Source organism: Telopea speciosissima, chromosome 11, assembly GCF_018873765.1.
Source record: "Telopea speciosissima isolate NSW1024214 ecotype Mountain lineage chromosome 11, Tspe_v1, whole genome shotgun sequence".
In the NCBI taxonomy this organism is placed as follows: Eukaryota; Viridiplantae; Streptophyta; class Magnoliopsida; order Proteales; family Proteaceae; genus Telopea; species Telopea speciosissima.
This window is the reverse complement of record NC_057926.1, coordinates 18,335,063-18,348,508: the sequence shown is the minus strand read 5'-3', so window position 1 is coordinate 18,348,508 and position 13,446 is coordinate 18,335,063. Positions and strand designations below refer to the sequence as shown.

The 13,446-nt window shown below is 48.1% G+C and overlaps 1 protein-coding gene across 1 annotated transcript; it reads left to right on the top strand.

The window, feature by feature from the left end:
- Positions 1-11,388: 11,388 nt before the first annotated feature.
- Positions 11,389-11,955, top strand: LOC122644843. The gene has a single exon (XM_043838219.1). The coding sequence runs from the start codon at positions 11,389-11,391 to the stop codon at positions 11,953-11,955; it is 567 nt and encodes a 188-aa protein (XP_043694154.1).
- The last annotated feature ends 1,491 nt before the right edge of the window (positions 11,956-13,446 follow it).

The following is a 13,446-nucleotide window of genomic DNA, read 5'->3' as shown; positions in this document are numbered from 1 at the left end:
TATCAACTACTTTAATGGCATGATGACTCTATATGGTGGATCAGACGTGGTATCCTATCAAGAATTCCCTGCATCCCTCACTTCATGGTTCTCCCGACTACGACCACGGTCGATTAGATCGTTTGCAGAGCTATGCGAACAGTTCGTGACCTGCTTCCAAAGTAGCATCAAGCAGAAGAAGACCATGGTTAATCTACCAAACGTGATCCAAAACCCTGGGGAGTCCCTCAGGGAGTATGTCAGCAGGTTCACCAAGGAATCCCTGGAAGTCCGCGACCTAGATGATCAGACCCAGCATGCAACCCTAGCAGGGGGCATCAGAGACATGGAACTAATCAAGGACTTCGCACGTCATAAGACCAAGACCATGAAAGAGCTCCTAGAGCGATGTAATGAATTCACCAATGTGGCCAAAATAGTGCAGTCACGGACGAAGGCCATTGAAGGCAAGACCCAAGACAACAAGAGGTCAGCACCAGATGACCGCAAGGAGAATAAAAGATCAAGGACTAAGAGACAACAGGAGAAGGGCGATCACCCATCGAGAAGAAGTGATCGTCGATTAGAGAGAGGTGAGAGGGCAAGCAACCCAGAGTTCACACCCCTCAACACCACCAGGTCATAGATCCTCATGCAAATCCAAGACCGTGACCTAGTCAAATGGCCACGACCCATGCTGGCAGGACCTGAGAAGCGCAACCCTAACAAGTGCTGCCTCTTCCACAAGGACTATGGTCATGACACAGAGAAATGCTATCAACTCAAGAGAGAGATAGAAAACCTTGTGAGAGCAGGGAGTTTAAACAAGTACGTGAAGGGGAGACGTGATGGCCGTTCGGGCCAAGGAGATCGAGGACATGACCAAGAAAGAGAACCAAGGAGGGAAGAAATGAGAGCGGACCAAGATAGAGAAAGAGACCACGCTGACGAGAAAAGAGATGCGGCAAAGCCAAGTGGCACCAAAGGAGCTCCCATCCTCACCATACTTGGAGGACCGGGGCAAGAGTCTACCAAAAAGGCCAAAGCCCATGCCAGGTTCGTGGGAGTAGCAGAGAAGCCAAGCAAGATGGCGAAGACCGAGACGGTGATCTCCTTCTTGGCTGATAACTTGGAAGGTGTGACCTTTCCACATGAGGACACCCTGGTAGTACAGGTGGAGATAGCCAACCAACCCGTGCATAGGGTACTGATAGACACAGGGGCATCCGTGGATGTACTCTCACTGGACGCCTACCGTCAGTTCAGATTTGGAGACGATCAACTCAAGCCAGAGCCCACCTACCTCCATGAATTCTTGGGGGCCACCGCCTCCATCAGAGGTACTATAGAGGTACCCATCACCTTCGGAGAACACCCTCGCCAGGTGCCCATCATGGTGAACTTCATGGTGGTCAGGTCCGTGGTGTCATTCAATGGCCTCTTAGGGCGACCATCACTGACGGCCCTCAGAGGCATCATATCTCCATTCCACCTGAAGATGAAGTTCCCCACCAACAATGGTGTGGGAGAAGTTCGAGGTAATCAGAAGAAGGCCAGAGAATGCTATGCCACCTTTGTGAAGAAGAACAATGGCAACACATGAGGGATGGCACTATGCATAGAGAACCTGGTCAATGACCAGAGAGATGAGATGATAGAGAAGAGAGGAAGACTTGTGGAGGACCTCATCCCCTAGCCACTCAGTAAAGATGACCCTTCCAAGGTCGTACAAATGGGCTCACTACTGAGCAACAGGCAGAAAGAAGAACTGGGGTACCTCCTCCAGACCAACATGGATGTCTTCGCATGGTCGACCGCAGACATGCCCGGCATTCCAAGATCCATAGCAGAGCACAAACTGCATGTAGACCCAACCAGGAAGCCCGTCCAGCAGAAGAGAAGAAATTTCACCCTCGATCGACAGGCAGCCATTAAAGAAGAGGTCGAGAAGTTGAGCCGAGCAGGGTTCATCAGAGAAGAAAAGTTCCCTACCTGGCTCGCAAACATGGTCATGGTAGCCAAGCCTAACGGGAAGTGGAGGATGTGTGTCAACCACACTGACTTGAACAAGGCATACCCCAAAGATGAGTACCCATGACCCAGGATCCATCTGCTGATCGATGCTACTGCAGGACATAAGATGCTAAGTTTCATGGACGCCTACTCCGGCTACAACCAAATCCTCATGCATGAGGATGACGAGTCTTACACCGCCTTCCGAACGGATAAGGAGAATTACTGCTACCGTGTCATGTCATTCGGACTGAAGAATGCAGGGACCACCTACCAGAGGATGGTCAATAAGATGTTCGAGGAACAGATTGGGCGCAACATGGAGGTGTACATGGATGACATGCTAATGAAAATCATCTAAGCTCATCAACACCTCACCGACCTGGAAAAGGTATTCGCCATACTGAGAAGGAACCAGATGAAACTCAACCCTGTGAAGTGCGCTTTCGGGGTGACGTCCAAAAAATTCCTAGGGTTCATGGTCTCAGTACGGGGAATAGAAGCCAACCCATCCAAGATCAAGGCCATCTAAGAGATGGCACCACCTCGAACAGTCAGAGAAGTACAGAGGTTGAATGGAAGGATCGCCGCCCTATCCAGGTTCGTGTCACGGTCCGGAGACAAGTGTCTGCCATTCTTCAAGACGCTGAAGAGCCTCTGAAGTCCTAAAGACTTTGCATGGACAGAGGAGGGCCAGAAAGCGTTTGAAGAATTGAAGGTATACTTGGAGAACCCACCATTGCTTGGGCGCCCAGAGCCCAATGAAGAATTGTAGATTTACATGGCAGTAACCCCCATCGTAGTGAGTGCAGTGCTGCTAAAAGAAGAGGACAACATATAGAGACCCATCTACTATGTGAGTCATGTCTTAATTGATGCAGAAACCAGGTACACAAGAATAGAGAAGGTAGCATACGCACTGGTAATCGCTGCAAAGAAGCTCAGACCATACCATCACAGTCCTCACCAACCTACCATTAAAGAAGGTGTTGCACAAGCCTGACGTCTCCGAACGGTTGATCGCTTGGGCGGTTGAGTTGAGTGAGCATGACATCAGGTTCAAACCCAAGACGACCATCAAAGGCCAAGCCCAGGTGAACTTTGTAGTTGAGTGCACTCTGCCTGAGAACGGGACAGAAACACAATAACCAGAGGAGCAGGATCGAGGATCGTGGGAGATGTTCATGGATGGTTCGAGTAATGCCACAGGGAGCGGAGCTGGTTTCATGCTTACCAGCCCCGAAGGATTCCGAATATAAACGAAGCACTGTTGGCTGGAATCCGGGTGGCCAAAGCCATCCAAGTCACACATCTATCCATCCGGAGTGACTCCTGGCTTATAGTGAACCAAGTGAATGGAGAGTATGAGGCGAAGGATGAGCGCATGCTCGGAATTGATTGGGCAGTTCGGGAAGTTCGAGATGGTTCGAGTACCCAAGATCGAGAATGCTACTGTAGATGCACTGTCTAGGCTAGCCAACGATGAACTCAAGAACCTAGCCAGTGTAGTGTACGTGGAAATATTGCATGAACCGGCATACCAGGAGAAGCTGGTCAATGAGATCGAGGAAGGGCCTAGCTGGATGGACCCTATACTTGACTATTTGCAGAACAACGTCTTACCAGAAGACAAGCTCGAGGCAAGGAAGGTAAGGATGAGAGCTCCAAAGTACACCGTCCTGGATGGAGTGCTATACAAGAGGGGGGCCACAGCACCACTACTTCGGTGCCTAGGACCCAAGGGAGCACAGTACGCCCTGGTAAAGGTACATGAGGGGATCTGCGGAAGCCACATGGGAGGAAGAGCCTTAGTATACAAAATCCTCCGACAGGGACTCTATTAGCCAAGAATGCAAGAGGAAGCCATCCAGTATGTCAAAGCCTGTGAGCAATGTCAATTGTTCACCCCAGTACCCCATCTACCCGCCACCAAGCTGACATCAATCCTCAACTCCATACCCTTTGCCATGTGGGGGGGGTGGACATATTGGGGGACTTCACGGTAGCCTCAGGCAACCGCAAGTACCTGGTGGTCACCATCGCCTACTTCACCAAGTGGGTGGAAGCCAAGCCACTAGCAAAAATTACAGAAAATGAAATGGAGAGATTCGTCTGGGACAACATCATCTACAGGTTTGGGGTACCAAAGATCATAGTCTCAGACAATGGGAAGTAGTTCAATAACCCCAAGTTCAAAACCTTCTGCCAAAGCTACAACATTGACAATCGGCCTATTTCGTTAGCCTACCCACAAGCCAATGGTCAGGTGGAGGTCACCAATAGAACCCTAATGAATGGAATAAAGAAACGACTAGAAGAGGCAAAAGGGAAGTGGGTCAAGGAATTACTAAGTGTCCTGTGGGCATACCACACCACAGTAAGGGCCCCCACAGGAGAAAGCCCATTTTGCTTGGCATATGGCACAGAAGCCCTGGCACCAGTAGAGGTCCTCGTCATGACCCACAGAGTACTACACTTTAATGAAAGAACTTACACAGATGGATTGCGAGCGAACCTAGACTTCCTGGATGAGGTGCGTGAGAAAGCACTGCTGAGGAACGTAGCCTACCAACAACGAACAACCAAGTACTACAATGCCAGGGTACGTGAACGGTTATTCCATCAGGGGCACCTAGTCCTAAGGGGGGCAAGTGCATCACAACTAAGGAAAGAAGGGAAGCTATCAGCAAATTGGGAAGGACCCTATATAGTTTCCAAGCAGATACGCCCAGGGACATACCGCTTGAAAACTCCAGGGGCAAGAAGGTAGACCACACCTAGAACTCAGAACACCTGAAGAAGTATTACCAGTAGAAGCAACAGCTCCATCGACAGTAGCAGTCAAGTAGCAGCAATAGTGGTAGTGGTAGCAGTAGTAGTAGCAGCAGCAGTAGCAGTAGATGACATCACTATTTCGAGGACAATTTGAAGATTTTTATTCAAAATAAAGAGGTGTTTCGGGAATACTTGTCTTCTTCTACCACTCAATCGAATCACTACCACTACACTAAGGCGTTATGCCACCACTGAGGCTTTATGCCTGAGGCATTATGCCACCACCGAGGTTTTATGCCTAAGGCGTTATGCCACCACTGAGGCTTTATGCCTAAGGCGTTATGCCACCACCGAGGTGTTATGCCTAAGGCATTATGCCACCAACGAGGCTTTATGCCTAAGGCGTTATGCCACCACTAAGGCTCTATGCCTAAGGCTTTATGCCACCATTAAGGCTCTATGCCTAAGGCGTTATGCCACCACTGAGGCTCTATGCCTAAGGCGTTATGCCACCACTGAGGCTTTATGCCTAAGGCTTTATGCCACCATCGATGCTTTATGCCTAAGGCATTATGCCACCACTGAGGCTTCATGCCTGAGGCGTTATGCCTAAGGCGTTATGCCACCGAGGCGTTATGCCACTGAGGCATTATGCCACTGAGGCGTTATGCCACCGAGGTGTTATGCCATCGAAGCATTATGTCTAAGGCGTTATGCCACCAAGGTCCATGGACCATTGAGACAAGACATCCCTATGGACCGCCAACTACATGGGGTTGCACAAATACGAGAACCATCAAAGCAACAAGGATCAAATGCATGTCATATCAACATCACCAAAAGAAAAGTCAAGTACATATAATCCTGGGAAGACAAAAAGCAAGCATCACAATCCAAAAGTTGTCATCTAAAAAGTTTCCATCCAAAAGTTCAACATAAAAAAAGAACATCTGCAAAGTCATGGGGCATCTGATGGAGGAGCAGCCTCTGATCCAGCAGGAGACATCATGTCAGCCTCAACTAGAGGAGCAACACTCTCCTCTGGTGAGGCCGTACCCTCCTCTGTGGTCGCAACACCATCCTCAAGGGGTACACGAGCCACTGCAGCGGTCTGGGGTAGTAGCGTGGTGACCTCTGGGAACCTCAAGAAATCATAATCAGGGGTCCTCTCTAGAATGCGAACCGCCAAGTCCCTGATGCCTCCCTCATATATCTCCTGGTTGTATTGATGAAAGTACACAGTGATCTCGGGAGACTGCCGATACGCCGCTACTGCCTGCTCCCTAGCCTCAGACAACTCCACCTCATGCCTCTGCCTCAAAGTGCGAAGCTCCTCCTCCAAGGCCTAGACTCTAGAAGAACTCTGAGCTGTCGCAGCGGTAGCCACTTTGAGCTCCTCCAATGCCTTCCGCTCACATGCTACAGCCTCCTCGCGGGCAGCCCTAAGCCCCTGGACCTCCCTCTCCACGTCCTACAATGCACCCTTTATCTGAAGATCGTGAAAAGTGTGACCCTCCAGTCGAAGCATAGCCTCAGTAGCACGGTGCTGGACCTACAATCAACAGGGCAGATAATAAACATCCCAAGCACAAGAGAAGCAATGACATAAAGAGAATGAGAAGAGTAACTCACAGACGCCATGTCCTAATAGAGACTCTGCGACAGCGTGGCGTCACTGATCCCCCGAAGGGCTGAATGCTCGGCCGAAAGCCTACCCAGGTCCAACCACTCTCAACTCACACCGCAGGTGGCCAGGGTCGCTCCCTCCAAATGATCCCATGCCAACACCAACGAAGAAGAGGTCGGCGGATAGGCGGCAGTGCCAGCAAGAGCAGAGGCCGCCCCTTCCCCTTAGAAGGGGGTGGAGCAGCAGACCCAGGAGTAGAGATAGGAGGAGACGTCCATGGAAGAATGACACGCGGCCTCACCGAGCTGGGAGGATTAGGACCCCCCTTCCTCTTGGTCCCAGTGACCATAGGAGGAGGAGTAGAAGCTGGGGGTACCGCACCAGGAGAACCACCCCTAGAAGCAGTAGCCGAGGCACTCCTCTTCTGTAGGTTGGAGCGGAAGAGGCTCAGATCCGGTCGGATGTCCACTGCACAACAACATCTCATCAAAGGCACAAGACAGGTCAAAAGAGGAATACATAGAAGGAAAGTACATAAGCAAACATCAAAGAAGGCAAATATCTTACCAGGACTCAACTTCCAAAGACATAAGAAGGCCTTGGAATCCAACTGAAGAACGTCCAACGGATCGCATCCCTGACATCGGTGGAGGGAGTTGCGCTCAAAGTCGCTCAACTCAAGAGGGTGATTCACCTTCTTGACATCGATGGCCTCCCAGGGAGACCACAGTTCACATCGGGGGACCATGGCAAAAAAAAAGCTGCCCCTCCAGTACTTCACTGGGTATCTGATAATCCCCATAAGAGGATCGAGTGGGCAAGGGACCCCCTAGGGAGACGACGGGCGATGTGGTAGCACCCACCTTCCCCCTTCTTCAACATATAGAAATACGAGAACAGGGGAATGGTAGCTGCTCGCCCCATCCGGGCGAAGAACACATAAAAACCTAGGATGACCCACCAAGAGTTGGGAAACACCTGCCCAGGGGTAAAACACCAGTGCTCCAACAACAACTCCACAAAATGGGAGATAGGGAAACGAAGACCATAAGTGAAGAAAATATGATAAAGGCAAACCTCATCCACTCGATGGGAGTAAGCACGCTCGTCAGGCCCTAGGATGCGAAGCATGACCTCAGAGGGTATATGGAACTCCCGACGAAGTGACACCAAGTCCGAGGAAGTCAAGATGCTAGGAATGTGAGCCAACTTATTCCTAGGGTCACCAACAGAGGTAGAAGCTTTGGATGGCCTACGACCCCTACTAGGGGTGGAATCTCCAGAAACCTCCTCCCCATCACTAGTACCAGGGGAAGGCAAGGAAGTAGAAGTATTCGCAGGGGAAGACGACCCCGAAGAAGACGCCTCAACAGATCCAACTCCAACCGAAGTTGGATCAGAGTCGTCAGAGGAAGACATGAACAGATAAGGAAGACAACGAGCCACTTACTCAGAAAGGCGATCTCCCAAAATCAAACAACCGATAAGAAGAGAGGGATGCCAACCTGTAACCACCAATGCAGAACCAATCAAAAAAAAAAAAAAAGGGGGGGGGGGAAGAGAAAATGAAGACAACACGTACCAGACACAACCAAGGCGTGGGGCACTGATCGGATATGGGGGCAGATTGAGCGCAGTAAATAGGCGTAGACCACGGACCGACACGGCCATGGATTGAGTGCTATGTTTAGATGCGGACTCCAAGTAGGGCACGGATCGCTAAGAGGGGGCACCAATTAAAGTAGGGGTGCGGACCTCAAGAGGGTCGTGGATCGCCAAGAAGGGCACTAATTGAAGCAGGGGCATGGACCTCAAGAGGGGCGCAGATCGCCAAGAGGGGTGCCAATGGAAGCAGGGGCGCGGACCTCAAGAGGGGTGCCAATTGAAGCAGGGGCGTGGATCACCAAGAGGGGCGCCGATTGAAGCAGGGGTGCGGACCTCAAGAGGGGCGTTGATCAAGCGACAGGCATGGATCTGAACGGGCGTCGATCGAACTAGGCGCGGACCAGACGTGAAGGTATTAAACAACAGGCATGGACCGAGGTGAGCTAGGCACACGAAAGTGAACACAAGGCAAGGGCCAAGCACCGAGCCATGCATGCCATGAAGCAAACCAAGTCCAAAGGCAAGGCTAGAAGAGTCAAGCAAGCAAGTGAAAGACACTACTCCCCATAGTGACCCAAGAACAAGCACATGGGGGGCACAATGAATAGTGATAAAACTTAAAGCCAAGCAAAAGTAGAAGAAGCAAAAGCAAAAAGTGGAAAAGCAAGAGAGAGAAGAAGAGAAATAGAAAAGCAAAAAGTGAAAAGGGAGAATGAGACAAGAGCATATATCTATAAAAAGATGGTAAAAAAGAAAAAGAGACAAAAAGATGGGAAAGGAGGGGTTTGAACCTATAACCTCTCCCTCACCAAGTTATTCACAAGCACACCTTCAGAGAAGAAATTATTCGTAAGAAGCCCCCTAGTTGATACAAGGAGATGGAGGATACTCTCTTGAGCACTCCGTTCCAAGAGAGTGGGGGGCAAATGATGAACCCAAATTCACACCAACTAACTGGAGATCACCACGTGGCACAACCCAGAAGAGTGGGCCAAGACAAAGTCAGTGAAGCACCATCCACCAACACCCATGGGCGTGGCCACCCTTGGGCGCCAACCCCCTTGGGGCACGGACCCTTTCTCCCAACACATCATCCTCGGTCAAGTCTCCCTCGAACACGGCAGTCACCACCGCCATCAACAAGGCACAGATCACATCACCAAGGACTCTAGGCCACCGCCTATCGAGTCACATAGTCTGAACGAACTCATGCACCAGAAACCCCATCTACCATGTAGATGAGGTCTATCCACCAAGGACGCCAAGTCTATAAGGACACCACGTCTCTTCGAAAGACGACTACCAGGTCTACCGTGACACCACGTCTGACGGGAAGACAGCCCATCAAGAACAAGCCCTGCTACCCAGGGACTCTATCACCTACGGTAAACACTCTACATCAACTGGGACTCTTCACACCGCCACACACTACTATAAAAGGCAAGGTACACAACCCCATCGGGGACATCTTAACTCATATTGAATACTACCAGAGAGATCTAATTTAGGCATCAGAGAGTCCTAGGCCGGAACCACACCAGTTCTCCTTTGTCACCCCAAGGTATTTTACAGGTTACGACACTCGAAGGACTGCTGAGCGATTTCTTGACGCAACACTACATATGCTAGATGTGTACCTTCACTTTGACTCAATTTTTCAATTCACCACTTTGATTACAAGAGTATTTTTTCTAAAACAAAAATATGGGAAGATGTTCTCTGTTTGAAAGCGTGACTCTTGCACTGTGCGAGATCCAATCAGTGCCCCTTTTGGTTCAATCTATGGGGGAAGGGAGCAATGAGGTTATTTTATAGAGAGGAGAAGAGAGACAGACACAAGGGTGTTCGTATACATGGAAACCACAATCCCGACATGAAACTTTCTTCCTAAAAATATTTAAAAACTAAGGCCATGTGGCCATCCCTTTCACAACAACTAGACAAATCATTATTGTATTCTTATTTTTCTCCACGTTATTTTATTTCTCCCATACTACATCGTCCAAGTGCAGTTTAAAAGTTGGACTCGCATCGGCAAATGGTGCAAAGCCCATTCCCAATTTCCATCGATTTGTGTAACTCTCTTTTCAATCACTCATTATTCCTGCTTGATCTTTATTTTTAATCGATGTTTTGTTCTTTTAATCAGTATAATAGTAAAAAATTAATATAGCAATGAACCGACTTCTCCCAAAGCCAGCTAGAACACCTTGGCCATGGCATCTGATCCCGCAGCTTATTACTATTACAGATATATCTAATACACAATATTCAATGCACAGCTCTCAGCCATACACGTGGCATGCCCTGGACCGTATGCTAGGTTGGATCAGAAGCGTGCTCCAAGAAAATCATGCTGATGACGGTTATGAATATAGGCCCACCAAGGTAGTTGTGTAAACAAGTGGGAGTACCATGTGTTTCAAGAATCATGAAAACCCGAAAAGCAAGGAGGAAGGCAGTTAGAGTGGTAGTTTGCAAAATCCATACTCCCATAAAAGGAGTACAAAAAGGGGACAAAAAGAGCAAGATTCCGATCCCAAGCATTATAAATAAAGAGCTTTGACTCTCATGTAAGGTAGATTCAATGAAAAATAAAGCTATTCAATTACTTCGTTGTGTCAGCTATGATTCTTTTGATTTTTCTAGTCCTGATTCAATTTCTTAGTTGTGTTCTTAGAGAATATCTCTTTAGTAGATTTCTTCATACAACAGATTGGCGCCGTCTGTGGAAATGGAGCGAAAGACCTGTGAAGATACCACCATGACCAACACCAGAAATAGATCTAGAGCCACCAGAGCCGCCACCGTTGCTGCAACAACACCGGCGATTCCTCCTCCTGTACCGCCTCCTACTACACAGAGAGAAACCTTACCTCCTCCTATCGGCTCACATCAAGGGGTCAAAAATCCTATCCTGAACGATGATAGATTAGCAGCTCAAGAAGGACCTCATTCAATTCCCGATTTCTGGCAGAACCACCACGTTACGTAACGGTGGAACAGTTTGATGCAATGCGAACCGTCGTTGGGTAGAAAAGATGCAGCAGATGATTGAGATGCAACGTGACCTCTTATAGGGGATCCCCATACCCCAACCTCTTCCACAAGACAGCGAAAGATCTCCGTCCCTCGGCCATAGTGAAAACCATAGCAATGCAAACAACACTCGACGAAGAAACAAGGAGGCACAATGGAACGCCAAGAATCAAGATTCTCAGATGACCAAGGTCGAATAGGCCCTGAACGAAAAAGTCATAGAACTCCAAGATCAGATCCAAGAAGTCATACGAGGAAAGAATCAAGTTCCTGATCACAACTTTTACTTCACTACAGATCTGGCATTCACTGATGAAGTCTACTTTGAACCTCTTCCAAAAGGATTCAAAATGCCGACCATGGAACAATATGTGGGTACCACAGATCCAGAGGATCACTTGGAAACCTTCAAGTCCTTGCTGTTCTTTCAGGGTGCCTCTGACGCAATCATGTGTAGAGCTTTTCTGTCCACTCTGAAAGGGGCGGCACGACAGTGGTTCTCAAGACTTCCCCCATGCTTTCTTTCTAATTTTACTGATCTGGGGAGGGCTTTCTTGGCTCACTTTGTGAGTAGTAGAGTCCACAAAAAGACAGTCGTCAATTTGCTAGCCATAAAGCAGTGCCGCGATGAGTCAATCAGAGACTTTCTGACAAGATTCAATAAAGCAGCCTTGGAAGTACGTAATCTGGATCAGACGGTGATGTTTCAAGCATTACATAGTGGCATTCGAGATGTAGAGTTAAAAAAGTCTTTGATTATGGATGAACCAGGGGATATGTATGAGTTATTCTCGTGTTGCGAGAAATACATCAATTTAGTTGAAGTTCTCACAGCAGAGAAGGAAGATAAACCCGAGAAGAAAGGCCAAGAAAAGAAAGACGAGTCAGTTCGGGAAGCCGGTTCAAAGCGCAACTGAGATGACAAAGACAACCAAAGAAAGAAAGAAGATAGAAAAGCTTGGATGCCCAGAACCACAAATCTAGAGATAGAACCCGACTACATAGCCCTAACTCATACCCGAGCTCATATTCTGTATGAGATAAAAGACCAAGTGACTTTACACTAGCCCGCCAAGATGATGAAACCAACACATGAATGTAATAAGAACAAATATTACTGGTTCCATCAGGACCATGGTCACGACACAGAAGAATGGAGACAGCTAAAGGATGAGATTGAGGCTCTTATACAGAGGGGACGTCTAGGAAGGTTCGTTAAAAAAGGTGGAAATGATAAAAGATCAGATTATCAAGCTTGGGAGCCTGAAGAAAGAAGAACCACCTTCATAAATTTTTTAAGGGCAAATGCCGATGTATTTGCGTGGTCCGCAACAGACATGCCTGGAGTAGATCGTGAGCTGGTTGAGCATAAGCTTAGTGTATATCCCACTGCAAAGCCCGTATTCCAGAAGAAAAGAACCTTCACCCCAAAGCGGCAAGAAAAGGTGATCAAGGAAGTAACAAAGTTGTTAGAAGCAGGTTTTATTGAGGAGGCCATATACCCTGAATGGTTATCTAATGTTGTAATGGTCCCCAAACCCAATGGAAAATGGAGAATGTGTATTGATTTTACTGACTTGAATAAAGCTTTCCCTAAGGACTATTACCCTTTGCCTCACATTGATTTATTGATAGACGCTACGGCAGGATATGAGATGTTGAGTTTCATGGATGCCTACTCAGGATACAGTCAGATCAGGATGTATGAACCCGATATCTTGAAAACTTCCTTCATTACAGGAAGGGATACCTACTGCTATATTCGTATGCCCTTCGGCTTGAAGAACACTGGGGCTTCTTATCAGCGATTGATGAATCACATTTTCAAACACCAGATAGGGCAAAACATGGAGGTATATGTGGATGATATGCTAGTAAAAAGTCTTAAGACAAACGACCACATTAGAGATTTAGAGGAGGCATTCCAAGTCTTAAGAAGAAGTAAGATGAATTTGAATCCTACCAAGTGCGCCATCGGCCTGACCTCAGGAGAGTTTCTCAGTTTTATGGTCTCAAAAAGAAGAATTGAAGCAAATCCGGCCAAGATAAAAGCCATATTAGAGATGCGCCCACCTGGGAGAGTTAAAGAGCTACAAGAACTCACAGGGAGGATAGTTGAGTTGGGAAGATTTATCTCAACCTCGGGAGATCGCTGTTTACCATTCTTCAAGACGTTAAAAAACCAAGCACCGAAAAGAGAAACTAAAGGAGTCAAGATCACCTTTGAATGGACGAAGGAATGTCAGATTGCATTCACAAAATTAAAAAAGTACCTGGAGAGACCACCTCTCTTGACAAAACCTGAACCGGGAGACACTTTACAGCTCTATATGGACATCACAATGGTAGCAATCAGCGCCGTATTGGTAAGAGGAGATGGACGAATCCAGAAACCAATCTATTACGTC